Source organism: Hesperophylax consimilis, chromosome 2 (assembly GCF_061612785.1).
Source record: "Hesperophylax consimilis isolate HC1 chromosome 2, BYU_Hcon_1.0, whole genome shotgun sequence".
Taxonomy (NCBI): domain Eukaryota; kingdom Metazoa; phylum Arthropoda; class Insecta; order Trichoptera; family Limnephilidae; genus Hesperophylax; species Hesperophylax consimilis.
This window is the reverse complement of record NC_142837.1, coordinates 21,860,456-21,876,277: the sequence shown is the minus strand read 5'-3', so window position 1 is coordinate 21,876,277 and position 15,822 is coordinate 21,860,456. Positions and strand designations below refer to the sequence as shown.

General features: G+C 32.5%; 1 protein-coding gene across 1 annotated transcript in view; it reads right to left on the bottom strand.

Annotated features, from left to right (window-relative positions):
* Positions 1-10,446, bottom strand: part of LOC149425799 (adipokinetic hormone/corazonin-related peptide receptor variant I-like) — a 375,276-nt gene extending 364,830 nt beyond the window's left edge. The window contains exon 1 of the mRNA XM_089643523.1: positions 10,123-10,446. Within this exon, the coding sequence (XP_089499649.1) occupies positions 10,123-10,446 (324 nt within the window). The remainder of the gene's footprint in view (positions 1-10,122) is intronic.
* Positions 10,447-15,822: the final 5,376 nt, after the last annotated feature.

Sequence of the window (15,822 nt, the reverse complement as noted above, 5' to 3'; positions counted from 1 at the left end):
GAGTTTAGGATTACCATTCATGTTACTTTCAGTAGTATGTCTATAATTAATGTAGAGTTGATATGCAATTCATTTTTGAATTGATCTGTGAGTGAAAATGTTTGGTAGTCACGGGGATTTTGAAATTTTTTTAAATTTTTATATTTATTTTTGCTATGGTGAATAATCACAATATTTTGCTTCTTTAGTTCTTACATAATTTATTTTAATATTGTTCAATATGTTGTAGAAGACGTCACTTGCGGGTTGAGTATTCAAATGGTTCAGTTTATGATCCCAATCAATTTAGTTAAGTTTTGTAAAATCCGCTTTTCTAAATTGTAATATTTGCTTTTTTTTAGTTTTAAGGTTTTTATTTTTTTAGTAAAAATCGAGATTAGCTGTGTTTTATGATAAACATCTTCTGGTACTAATGGGATATTGTTGTGCGTAATTTTCAGTACTTAGTATGTTGCTTACAGCTAAGTCAATATTGCAATTATTCATATTATTACTTACTGAGAGTTATATTGTTTCAGATCAGTAAATGACGAAAATTCATAAAGTTCGAATGGGCGGGATTCAATGAGTTGATGGGTTCGGGTACATAAAGTCACCGTTCTCATTTATTGGTGACCAATGTAAGTGAGGTAGATTGTAATCTCATACCACGTGAAACTGTTATTATTGTTATCTGTTATAATTTGTGATGCTTTGTTTATGTGTGACTTAATATTTATGAGGTGTTTATTATCTAGTGGGATATATGAAGTGCATATGTGAATTATTTTACCATGAAGTGAAATAGTTACCCATATATCTTCCGCTTCAGAGCCCTATTTTTTTGATCAGAAATTAATTTACTTTTGACCGCAATCAAAACTCCACCACTGCAATTCTTATTGAGGTTATGATAATCTCTTTCTTGTCTCTAAACATTGTACCTTGAATCGCAAAATTCCTAATTAAAGGTTGAATGGTTTAGCCATGTTCCACTGAAACATATAATGTCATAGTTAATTAATAGTACATTTTGAAGAAAAGTATTCGTTTTAGTTCTGACACCTCTTAAATTTTGATAATATAGCTCTAAAGATTCCATAATTTTGCTTTTTGCTTTTGTGTGACCACCCTAAGCACATGTTGCGTTAAAAATAAAGGCGTTCACTAGTCGTGCACCTGTTTTTTATTGCGGTTAGTAAATTAAAACTTTTTTGTTAAAGTGTTTTAAGTAAATACCGTAACAAAATATTCGATTTCGGAAACACGCAGAACTTTTTCGCGATATTTGGAATTTTTGATAAATTTTATTATTGCTGCAAGCAATTCGCGCGTCGTGGTTAAGGACTATTAATTTGTAAAAAGGTTTTATTTCAGAAGACTCAACCCCTCAGGCTTTTGGAATATTGACCGTTATATTTCTTAATGACGCTATTCTACTTTTGACAGATGGTCCGACTATTTCATCTTTGCAATACATTCCAAATAAATGGAATATTTCTGAACATATCTGAAAACTAAAAACTATTTTTGATAGACGATAAACGAAGCTTTCATATTTTAATGTTTGAAATAAACATATAATATTTTACACAGTATTTTACACAACATTAAATAGTTAAAAAAGTTTCATATTTTTTTATCAATCGACCTCGGAACCTTTGAGTTTATAGAGGTGCACATTTCAATTCTTCTGTAGTTATCTTCTAGATTTGATTATAAAACTTAATGCTTTTTTTCTAACACCATTTAGATCATATTTTTCACTTTGGTAGAAAGGGGAGACCATATGAACAATGTCCAAAAACGAACAAATTGACCCTGCGAGTAATATAAGTTTGTTCTTTATTATGGGTTAATAGTGGTTATTACAATGCGAGTTGCCTGGAAAGTGTCGGATTTATTTTATTTTCATTTATTGATCAGTCATTACTACGCCACCTCTCCGCTCCTCGCCAATTATTTTTTTTTATTTTTACGCCCAGCCGGGATTTTACAAATCATTTGATAACAAAACATATCTAGTAAGATATCGAAAATTATAAAAAAAAATTAAAGCTGATAAATATATAATATAATATTAGTAAAATGTAACAGTATCATAAAATATAATGCTACTGTGACATGATACAAGTATGGATTAAATATTATGCCACCGTTACATGCTGGTATAGATTACGCTTAATTCTATAAATGGTGTCGGTAAATATATCAATAGGACCCCCCACACTTGTTGCCCAGATCATGCATCCTATGATGATCAGGCACATGGAATTTAATAGTGGTAACGATGGCAGGACTGTATATTAAGTTGTTAATGACTCTGTGTAACACAATCAGGTCCGACATAATTAACTTGGTTTATCCCCCTCACCCTTATTGGCATGATATATATGATTTCTGATATCCATGGAAGTTAAGCAAAAAAAAATACAGTGTGTGGCAAGCCTACGCACGACAGAAGTGAAACTTTTAGTATTTTTCTCTCTCTCTCTTTTCATTTCATTCTCTCTTTTTTTCTGTCTATTGACATATTTATAAGTAGCATGTGATAAAAAAAATTAAAAGTTATAAAAATATGGGATTTGAACCCGGGTCCTGCATAACGAGTGTCGAACGCTCTGCCTCTAGACCGCGAGCAGAGGTATCTCGTGCGTACGAGAACCGCGTATACAACGTGTACTCCTCAATTGACTTGTCCCGCGCAAATTTTTGTTTTCAAACACGGCAAATGAATAATATCACATAACGTCTCGTTAACGCTTTATATAGGGTCGAATCGAAGATATATCGGCAGTGTGAAGTCATATCTGTCGTTTTTCAAAATATTTCCGTATATTTGTCCGTTTTGGAAAAGATCTATTGTGTTTTAACAGTCTCATACCCGTATAGAGTCTAAATTTGAAAAACATTTCTAAATTTTGAAAAACTCACTAACGGCAGTGTTTTTTACAAAAAAAACTTGTCACGCACGTCTGCGAGGGTAATTAGTCGCGTTATCGGCCTTGATTAGTAATTTTAATGATTCAAAATAAAAATAATTAATCAAAATACCGAGCGACTCTACTGGCTCGATTTGGAAGCTATATTTCGACCAAAATATCATATAGTCAAAATATCTAAAAGTCGCAGCACGAGAGCATTTGATCACTTTTCCTCGTATTAAAAAAATCACAAAAAAAAGAAAAAATTAGTTCAAACGGGGATCAAACCTCGGTTCTTCACGACGACAGTCGGGCGCTCTGCCTCTAGACCGCGAAGCTGAGTTTGGAGAGTGACCTTAACTAGGTATATAATATTAGCTAGGCTCCTATAGCGAAATGATCACGGTTTTTTGTGACGGTCAGGAGTCGGTTTTACTCCGGTCCTCGAAATTGCATGACGCGCGTAAAGAAGTTTCACTTCAAAAAGGATGGAATAACAAAATAATTCGGTATTTTAAACAAAATATGTGATAAGCCTTCAATATAAAAAACTCGTGCTGTTTTCAGTGAAACATATTTTTTCAGATCTAAAAAGGCTGTGATCAACAGGCACTTCATTTTCGGAATTCAGGCGCCATGATAGTCGATAAACGCGGAAAAGTTATTTATTTTTCGTTGCTGCGTACTTACTGCCGTGTTTTCAATGTTTTGTTTTCTGTTTTTGCTTCTTTTTTATTAAATTTTCCTAAAAATTAATACTGTGTGTTCAATTTTCACATATAAATATGCAAAACCTAGAAATATGTTTAAAAATGTTATACCAAATACCCACGCACAGCCCTTGAGGATTTTTTTTTTAAATATATAGGTTATCATTTTTATGTAACCTTGTATTTTGAAACTTCCGATTTTATGTAAGGGTTTAACCTTCCACATAGGAAAAACTAAACCCTTCCACACACTTTTCCACAAATGATCATCTAGTCAATCAACATTATGCAAGTGCATTATATAAGCAAAATAAATACAAAACAATACAAGAACAACACGTCAACTCACCAGAGATCAAATGGGAAAATAATTCACCGACTCCAGATATTTTCATATCAGAGGGTTCGGCTCGGTAGAACTTCTAACAGGGCCTATAAATCCTACTGATCCCTCAACATAAATATTTAAAAAATCTTTCGTTATCCTACATGTATTCAAAATGACTGACTTTTGCATCTTTATGTATAAATTTTTTGATAGGTCTAATACGCCTAAATTAAAAAAAAAAAAAAAATTATATTACCCTGTATTTTATAATTCTCCAACGTATCAAAAATATTATATAAATTTTTTTGAAGTGTCCATTTTTTTAATTTATAGGACTGCAAAAACTTCTGATTTGAAACAACAATATAATAATTTTAATAAACCTAATTTTTATTTTGATTTTCAAAGAAAACTTATTTTTTCAACAGAAACTAATTCCAATAGAAACAACATTATAAGCCCATCTTTTTCATAACCCCAAGAAAGTAACAAAACTATTTCGCCGGGAACATTTCTTTTCGTTCAGGAAGCAATAAGTTATTTCACGCGTCAATTTATAGGTGATTTTTCACGGGAATCAGGCAACTTCAGGTCTTAGTTGAATGTGTGAAAAAGAGTTCAGAAATATAATTGTTTCGTGGTATTTTTAATGAAACACTTGAAACAAGGTGGGTAGGCGTATTATTTTTCATTATCGTTTTAGTGAGGCGAGTCTAATTCAAGTTGGATGATGATAATCAAATTACTCAAAGTAAGCAGCTTCCTTTTTAATTAAGCAACGTTAATTTTTTTTTTTAAGATTCCTGTTTTAATAAAATTCGAGGAGAGTAAAAGAGCATTTTGTTAATCTTTGTTGTATTTCGAGGTATTTATTGAGGTTATGTACATATTGTACATAACAGCGGTGACTGGAAATGGTTTTAGTAATTAGTGGTATCATTTCAGCAGAAACACGGATAACAAAATAATGACTAGCATTATACATTTCATTTTCGAATAATGTTACTTTTCTTTATTTATCACTGAAATAAATAATTGTCTGAAGTAAAATGTAGACCATACGTATATTATGTTTGCTGAAGATGCAAAAACTCTAAAATGGTGAGCTCTAACGTCATAAAAAGGCCACAACTTGTTTAAAAAACCTAGGTGTATGGATCTATTTTAGGCTCAAAACGTCATTTTGATCAAGATCGTTGTAGTTTTAAAATACCAATTTAAAGGCATATTTTTTTTAAATATAATTTATTTAGCTATAAATTTTAAATGTTATATCTTTTGTATATCTAAAATTACTATACTAATATTATATTACCCACTGCTTATATTTGTGCTTCACAACATTGAGACATAACTCACAAAAAACTGCAAGTTTTAGCTCCCTCAAAATTTAAATGGAGTTCATTGAGCATTTTAAAACCTTCACAATAAATATTGTTTTGTGTTGCCGAAAAATGTGTCTTAGGAAGCCTATAATCATTGCGGCTTCTTGTAGAATAGTTATTGACTGTACTATTAATACTTACATCTTTTAAAAAATTTTGGTAACATTTTAATTTTAAACTCAATTATAAATTAAAAAATTCTAGAGCCAATTATAAATATAGTGCTAATAAATATAAATTACAAATTCCAGGGCTTATTGTAAATCTAGGGCTAATAAATTATAAGGGCTAATTATAAAACTAAGGCTAACAAATAAAAATAATAAATCCTAATGCTCATTATAAAACAATGGCTATTAAATATAAATAATAAATACTAGGGCTAATTCTATGGACTAAACGTTACCACACACTTAGAATATTGTGTTGGCGTTGCATTGCTTTTATCCTACAGCACAATACAAACCTCGTGCTCATCTTCTGAATTATTTCCATTCTATGACTTGTATTTATTTTCTGAGAAAAATTACACCTATGCAGTGATTGAGGTGGAAGCAAAAGTGGTTTTGTAGACCAATTACCTTGTTTGGGATATGAAAGTTTTAATTTAAAAGTAAACAGATATTGAATTCATGGGCAAAGTCAGATACAAACTATTAGCAATAAAAATAAAAATTTAGTTTTTGGAATAGTAAAATAATAATAATAATTTGTCCTAGATGTGACCGTATCTTTTTCTGATGTATCTGTTTCAAATTTTTGTTTTAGAATCGCTAATATTGTCTTTAATAAATGAAATAATGAACCTACAATGATGAAGATAAACAGATTTTTGGGACGATAATTAGAAGGACGGAAATTGTTGTAATGTTTGTTAGATTTCAGTGTTTCATTATATCAGTGCTTGCCATTTTGAAAGAACATATTACGTGGAAGAGTAACCCCGTGAATATTTTTATGAATCTGTTCCTTTCGAAGATTTCATTGATCAAAGTGAAGTGATGTACCATAATATTTATGCATTATATAGATTATGCCTTTATTATTATTTTTATTACATGAAAATAAATATTTTATTAATAGATTTTTGGTCCAAACACTCGCAGACACTTATTCAGACATCTGTTTTAAAAAGTTTGTTAAATATAATAATATCTTTTATAAAAATATTCGATTTTTTGTTTAGCTTACCAATGGTAGTGCCTTTAAGTAATTAAAAAAGCAGCACAAAGAAAATAGTCAGAAGAGTCGCAACCTCACTGAACCTGCTATGGCATACCCGATTGGGGTATATTGTAAGGTGAAAAGAGATGGGACTAGAACTTTGGGAAGTGCCTGACTATTCAGATCTAGCCACCAAACACGTCTAAAATCATTTCAAGCAACGTTTCAATATCGTCTTTTAATCATATATCCACTCTAATATAACATATAACTAACTATCCATCACCCTGTTTAACCCGGGGATGGGCACAGAGGACGGACCGCCAAACAAACAGCTATTGGCACAGACTCCTCTCCTCGTTCACATTCATACATCGCCACATATATACGCTTCGGTTGTTGATGATCCAACATGATCCAACTCAAATATCTGGATAAGATGATCATGTCTTCCTCGGGCGCCGCTAACTTTTATAAATAAAATATATCATACATAATGTACACACACTATTCATAAGACGTGTTCTTGCGACATTTCTTAATTTAAATAATATTAAAAAATGTAAGCATTCATAAATAAAAATGTAAAGCTGAAACTACCCATTTTACATTATATTTTGCTTTTTACTTCAAAACATTTAAATCCCTGCCAGATTAGATTTATGAAAATGCTGGAGTAACTCAAATGTATTCAGTTGACATATATTTACGATCTCACAACTTATTCAGTTACAAACATATCTGATAAAAGGTAGGATTGATTTAAATTTTATAGAAATAATTCGTCATAATCATACAAAATGAACCTATCACAGATCTTACGTAATAAAAAGGTTATGTTCCTTATTGTTCAGTGTGCAAGATACTCTTTACTTTTGAGATTGGCAAATCTCTAAATAGTATAAAATAAAATCGCTATCCGTGTCTGTGCACTTAGTTAATTTAGTTAAATTTTTTTTTCGGCCTCTTACATTGCTAACGCTAGCTAAACCTTAGAAGATACAAAAAAAACAATGCACAGGAGCCCTAGCCATAGCCCTAACCATAGCCCGAGCCATAGTCCTAGCCGTAGCCCTAGCCGTAGCCTTACCCCTAGCCATAGCCATAGCCCTAGCCGTAGGAGGTTCCATGATAACACCTCAAAATGACAATTCAACACACCTTTAAAAGGTGATACAAGGTCATTAAAGTGATGAAACAAAGACTAGGCTAAATATTTACATATGTAACCTATTTAACCTACATAGTTTATGTTTCATCAGTTTTCATAACTTTATAAAACTTTTTAAAGGTGTATTGAATTGTCATTTTTATGAGTTATACGGTCACCGCCGTAGGAGTACTGAAGACAATCCTGAATGTTCCGGTTAGAACCGAGACAAGAGACGGAAACCGATACAAATTTTAAAAACATTCAAGTTTTCAATGTAAAAATAAATTTTGTAAAAATTGTTTTATCTAAACTATAAAAAAAACTTACCTGAATACTCCACTACCCAACGAAAATACTCAAACAGAGCAAATATATTTTGGTTATTCCCAGTTTGAATATCAAATTTCGTGATACGAAACTATATAATCATAGAATAACGCTTTTTTAATTACGTGTTTATAATGCTCTACCAAATCAAACTAAAATTAACTGAAATGAAAATATTTGAAACTAAAGTAATAAAATAGCTGAGAGAACATACTAAAAATCAATTAAATTTTAAAATATAACGAAATACGCTCCTCCCAAATAATGAGGGCCGTGAAAATTTTCTATTTATTTTTCTATTATGCTAAAGAAATTAATAATAAAAAAATACAAATGAAATGGCGTTAGTCAGGTTTCGTGACCAGATCTGAATAGCTAGGTACTTCCCCAATTTACGCTTCTCCATCTCCTTCCTACCATACCACCTCACTAGCTTTACAACACATCCCAATTTGCGGATGCCAACACAGCCCACTGGTTGGGACGCTTAACTTGTGCGGAATCCAATTTTCTGAGTTATTAAAAACTCGTTTTTTTTAAATAATTTAACTCAATTTTAATATTGTTATTATTATAATTTGAGTGGCGGATTTGAGTACCGCTGGGAACCATTTATTCAATAACCAACACCTCTGCCATTGATTACCCCAAGTGGTTCGCTACGTTTGGTGGTTTAGCAGGGATGTCCGGATTCATCGGGTGAGGTGTATTCCAGATCGAGAGAGGCTGGTTTGGGAAGATCTCCCCAACTGGTCTCTCAACCCATAGTTTTGCACAGCAGTGGGAGGGATATATCAAACGTCCGTCACTCCTGGGCACACTGATCTTTAAATTCCTACCCTATTCTCATATATGTTATCTTTCCAGAACTTTCTCTCCTTCCTTTCCTTAAAAACCCCCTACACACAGCATTCTAAAAGATGACATAGACCCTTAGAGAAATTGTTTTTCCTCCGGGCCATCTGTGGTTAAAGTAAAAAAAAAAGATATTAAGCTCTGCAACTGATTCGGCGTTCAATGCCATTTTCAAACTGTGGTCAGGCCACGTTGAGACGACTTATTTATACGAGTCCATTTACCCCCTCCAAATTTCGAGGTGTGTGATGTCTAAAATAATGTATTTTAATGATTCAACATAAACTTGACATATTTTATCTACATAATTTATTTTAACAAACATGGGCCAAATAATTCAAAATCAATTTTGGTAAGTGGGTATGGGTACCGCCGCCCGGGGAATCATTTGTTCGATAACCAACAGCTCGGCCATAGGTCACTCCAAGTTCACTAGGTTTGGTGACTTAGCAGGGGTGCCCGGGATCATGGGGATGAGTCTTGTCTAGGTCTGGGCGCAGAATGCGTCTGTCTACCTACTGTGTGGAAGGCCGGGTCGAGAGAGACTCGTTGAAGGAAGTCTTTTCACCTCTCCGGCCGGACTCTCTCGACCCATCGCGTTGATAACAGATCTTTCACAACCTGCAATATTTTTTTGTATCGAGGGATGACTCTGATAATAATCTAATACCGTGTCATCGATTATTGTAATAGTAATGGTTAAATCAGAGAATTTTAAATATAATATTTAGGCTTTAGAATGCCTTTTAGTAAGATAAGGATAGATCGCTGTTGAGATTTAGGAGTGCGGGGGTTAACTTAAAGCATTTTAAATCAAAATAATTTTTTGAGAAAGATTAATATTACTGGAGCTTCTTTTTATTGATTATAACAATTCCCAATCAGTTTAAACATTTCTGATATTCGATTCCTTTAATTTATTTCCTAACTGGAAATTATTGATTCAATCTTTTTAAAGTAGAAATCTGACTTATATATAAGTCGTTTTTATAACAACTGATACACTTGGAAGTTTCAACAAACTGCAACTATTAGTATAAAACTCTAAAATGACGAGAATTAATTAATCTCGATTATGCTTCATCCTGGTTTGTTTTCTTTCGAAAGCTTGATGAATAGTTCGATTTTCGTTCGCAACAGTTGATTTTTGACGATTAAACTTTCAATATCAAACACAAATAATATTAACCATTCTTCTATAAAACTCATCTAAAAATATAATTCAATTTTATCTTGACTTATCGTATTTGTGTAAGCAAGAATGTTGTAAAACATAAAATAATAATTTGTCACTTACCTCTAGTGGTATCAACACGAATGTCACTATGAGATCAGCGACGGTCAAATGCGATATCATCAAATCAATCCTCGACTTCCTCCGCCTGGACTTGTACAAGGTAATGAACACTTTCAGGTTACCGACTGCCGCAATTACGAAAAGGATACAATACACAATCACAACCGACAGAGAATTGTAGTCGAACAGAGGTATATTGAGGAACGTCGCGTTCAGAGGCACGAACCCTTCACCATTTTTGAGTATGTCGTTGAGGAGAGTTTCTCCACTCTTTATACCCACTATATTCGGGTTAAAAGGTGGAAAGAGGGATGAGAAATTCATATCTAGCGGTATGTCACTCAGCATGCTTGTAAATAAACTCAAACTTGACGTGCAGCAAAATTTTCAATAAAGAGTCGTTGAAAATATTGCACTAACACCGCTTTAAAATAAGTTATTTTTTATCCAATAGAACAAATATATTTAGTCAATTACACAAAGGGTGTTTTGCATGGATTCAACACTTCACAACACATATCAAGTAATGTCAACACCTTCCTAACATAAAATCTTTTTACAAAGTTTATAGGCAACATTGTCCTTAAAGTAATTTTTTAAGTATCGCTAATTATTATAGTTAAAATTACTTTTACTAGTTAAAATAATTACTGTTACTGTAAAGTTTTTAAAACACCAATATAATGATTTTAAAACACTTAGAAATTTCACAAATAATTAGTTAAAATATGCAAAATATCACTTTTCAAATACCTTTTCATTTGTCGAACAGCACCAATTTCACAGATTTCTTATAAACTTTTCATGATCATCAAATAACTTTGCGTAACTTTATTTACTTTGTCATGGATATTTTCCGCTCTTTTTGTCGTAACGGAAAGTTTCGTGATTATCTCTCCGTGCGTGGAACGGTGTCCACCCTGAGGAGGATTGATGGTAACTAGGAGCTTTTAATGGAGTTTGCCGGAATTGCTTGGGAGGCTTTTTGCGCACGCGCGAATCATTTCGGATGCTGTGCAAATCATAGTAGTTTCTCTAGCCGCCGATGTGGGGAGGGAATATATCATTTAAGGCCCGTTTTACCACAAAGCCATGTAAACAATTGGTACGTATTATGGAAAAGAGCACAGGAATAAAAAGCTATCGATTTTAAGCAACTACGGGGTTCCCCCGCTTCTGAAAGTCCCAATGAAATTGTTTATCGCAGATACTTACTAACGAACTAACTAACCATTCCGCTGTTTCTCACAGGGATAAGCAGAAAGAACGGACTGCCAAACAATTTGGTGATTGGTGTATCATACATAACCTTTAAGTTATCCTGACTCATAACATGGCCCGACTCAAGTAAATTAAATGTCACTTGATCTTGCCACGTCTTCCTTTGGCGTCTCCCCAACTTCTTCCATCATTCGCATATTTATATTCTCCTCACAATCGCTCTACACGCCTAAACCATCTTATCGCCTGCTTATATCAGCCATGCATTCTTTGCAAATCTCTACATTATAATAACGAGATTTCGATTGTCTCAAAATTGTAATAAACAACTAGGAAATTTTCATATAGATTCGAAAAAAAATAATTTCATAGGTGCTGTAGGTAGGTATTGTAAAAGTGTTCATATTATAGACCGAAAATCCCATGTTTAGTCAACTACAGTATTCATAATTTTATATTTCTTGACTCTAATAAGCGAAAACGTATCTATATTAATAATATACTCCAGTTTGAATTGACCTTGAAATTATTTAGAATGTCTTTTTTGTTTTAATATCGTCTGCAGCGTGTTCCATACCGCGTCTTATGCTACGTATACATCCGCGAGCCGAACTGCCGAACTGAACCTCAACTTATGGGAAAGAAACGAAGCAACCGCAAATGGTGCGAAACGCGGCTTGCAGTTGATTCGTTCCTTTCCCGTAATTCGTGGTACGGTTCGCATTTCAGTTCGCAAATGTATATGTACCCTTTTACCGCCAATTCCGGAGGTGATTATTATTTTTTTTTCTCTAGTGGCAAATAATAAAAGTTATCATAAATTTCTTATCTTCGAGTAGTTTATAAACCTTTGTATAAACACGCTTTTATAGTAAATGTTATTTCTCCCCGCTCGGTCAGCTATTCTATTAATTTTGATTTTGAACAATAATTTACTTGTTTATTAAAATAAAACAATTATTTTTTTTAAAACCACAACTTTTCATTAATTTATTGACCGACCGGTTTCGTTTAGCTCAAACATCATCAAGGTGCAAATTATTTATTTTTTTATTTATTGCTTGTTTGTAAATATTACATAATACAATTAATGAACTTAAAATGTCCAACTAGGCGATTGCCCGTTTTAGGACATTCCAATATGATAATGTTTTTACATGTAAAATTATAGTAAATTATAGTGTTGACTATTCTGTTGTTAAAAAAAATACATATGTATATTCATATTCTAGAATACTTTCAGTTATATCACGACATATTTTACTATTGTTTAGCTGACATAATAAACTAAAGAAATATTAATAGATAAAAACAAGAAAATGAATATGAAAATGAAACTGAATTGAAGAAATTCTGTTGGTAAAGTAATACAAATGTATATTCATAATCTAGTATACTTTCAGTTATACCACGACATTTTTTTTTTTTTTTTACTATTGTTTAGCTGATATAATAAACTAAAGAAATATTAAAAGATAAAACAAGGAAATGAAAAATAACAAAAAATAAAAAATGAAAGTAAAGAAGGAACTTTTCCTTTAAGGAAAAATATCACGAAGAATTGAACAATTTTCGAACTTTCTTTATGTAAAAATACAGTTCCTGTAATGCTAATATAATACCAATATAAGTTAAAATGTAAAGAAAACAAAATTTACAATTTAATTACTGTTTTTTAGCATATTCTCGCATTCAGCTCTCCCCAAGACCAGAAGCCAATTGTTTACCTGCATACGCAGAATATTAGTACTCTTTGCCTTCCATGCATCAGGTATGAGATTGAGCAGTTTAGGGCCTAAGTATGAGAATTGTCTCTGTGCTAAAGATGAGGAAGTGGTGGGCGGAACTGTTGGGTTTTTTTTTGCATGTCTTGTATTATGACAGTGGTTTACGGAAGCTAAGTAGTGCCTCTGTTTTTGAGTATGTAATATGATTTTCCTCATATATAATTGTCTTACATCAAAAACACGAAACTCTGCGAACAATGAATCGCTGGGGTACCTGAAAGGTTTTTTCAGTATGACTCTTATAAGCGATTTCTGGGATTTAGCTAAGGGATCGAGTAAGGTTTTAGCACAACCTCCCCAACCTAATGAAGCATAGTCTAGTATGGAATTGCACATTGCAAAGTAAATTCGTTTCAAATCATTTAGGCATAGAATATTTCTTATTGCTATAAACAGATGTGTAAGTTTCCTGACCTTTGTGGAAGTAAAGGCTATGTGTTTGTCCCATCTCAGAAATTTATCAATGATAATTCCTAGGTATCTTATATTGTCCACACATTCTAAGGTATTGCATTTACATGTAATAGTGTCGTAACAATGGTGTATTCTAATGCTAATAATTTCTTGTGGTTGACCCGCTTGAGTTGAACTGAAGCAGATGAATTTCGTTTTATCCGAGTTTAGAGTGAGGAGATTACTATCTAGCCACTGTTTAACTTTGTTTATGCCAAATTCAGCTTTAATGCAAGACTCATTCCAGGTTTTGCCTTCGAATAAAAGTACTGTATCGTCAGCAAATGTAATAATGTGGTCTGCAAATGAAGTATTACATAAGTCATTTATATAAACATTAAACAATATATATTAAACAATAATTAATACTACTTATTTCTTTATCTTTTTACTACCCAGGCCTCTGCCATATTTTGACGGAAGGTCTTCCGCTTTGCAATAAAATCCAAATAAATGGAATATTTCTGAATAAATCCGAAAACTTAAAACTGCTTTCCGCTGAACGAAAAAAAAATTCACCATTTTATGAAGCAAATGTATTACAAAAACTACTCTTGCATCATTTTTTGTCATTTCATGTAAAAATAATTAATAAAAAATTCATGATATTTATTTTTTTCACAAAGGTGCACATTTTAATTGAAAAAAATAAAGCATGATGTTTTCTCTATCTAAAACCGTTAAATCATAGAGATAAACGATTTCTATGAGTCCATATGAGTTGTTCACAAAAGCGAACAAATTAGCCTGTAAGGTTAAACGAAAATGGGAACATGTTTCCAAATGAGTAACCAACTTTATCCATGTACCTTATATCTCTCAGATGTTATCATATCAAGTTAGTGCATTTCGCGTTAGTAAAAGTGAAGCTAGGATTACAGCAGTCATTTTTTTTACGTTTATTTTTTTTGCAATTAGAACCGCCGCCGTGTTTAAAGAAGTTTATCAAGATTTTTTCTTTCATAAATTTTCATGAATTCCCGAAAGTTTCACGGTATGAGCGTGGAACACGATTTATCAAGAAAAGTGTTTGTGGCGGCCGCCTGGCTCGCACTAGGCGGTTGGCGTGGATTTTATTTTCACACAAAACTACAGTTTTAAGCCGAGACCTCCTAAACAAGAGGAAGGTCACTATCTACATTTGATTTAAAAAAACGCAACGCCCGAGACTACAGCTAGTCCATATATCTATTTATTTATAAAGATGATTGCCTATTATTTCACTTTCATTGATTTCCGACCGGACCGGTTTCAGACGTATTTCAGACGCCCACCTTCATTACTTCATAATAAAATAACAATGGAATAAAAAGAAGAATAAAGAGGAAAAATTGGTGTCGATACTTTAATAACATTTTAATTATTTCCTTAAGTTTTTTTTACTTATTTGATAGTATTTACAGTGTGCTCCCATTAAAGTTTTTGACTCTTGGTTTTTCTGAAAAATAAAAATTAATTATCTCTAAAAGGATATTTTTAACCATTTTTAGCTGTGAAAATACTTAATGAATTCATAAAAGTAGAAATGACTATTCAAAGATAATTCTAGATTCACTTTTAATCAAAAAAGTTTTCTTTAAATATTTGGGATTACAAATGAGAATCTATATACAATGCCCTTGACGTGACCTTTCACAAAAAAACTGCCCTACGTAAATTTTATCTTCATTTGATAGTATTATTGTCCTAGCGTCTGGACGATGTAGGCCCTCTGATTGGTCAAATTAAGATTGTGTGATTCGGATAAATTCTGCATAGGTGGTCTGCATGCAAAAAATACCACTCTGCCCCTCAACTTAAAGCAACCGTAAGGTTCATTTCGGTTTGCAGGCGAACGGATACAAAAAAATAAGACATTGAAAATTAAGACACGATTTCATACTGAAATAGAATCGCTACATGTAATGCGATATTTCTTCAAAAATATCGTTTCTGTTCATAGAATTTTTGGATAATATCGTAGAAAATATGTTTTAGAAAGTTCATAATCCATTGGATTAATTACATTACAGTGAAAATTATCGACAGTTACGTGATTACGTTTGACTAAAAAAGCACGCGTTCCTTCAATATGGCCGATACACACCGCGGCAATAGATGGCCGACAGAGCCCACCTCTGGCGGTGTAAAAACGATCCAAATTACTGCCGCGAATATTTAAATATGCAAAATTACTTGACCATCAAGCGTTTAATAAGAAAATTTCTTCTGGAAGTTTATTTAAACTTTGCAATGGCAT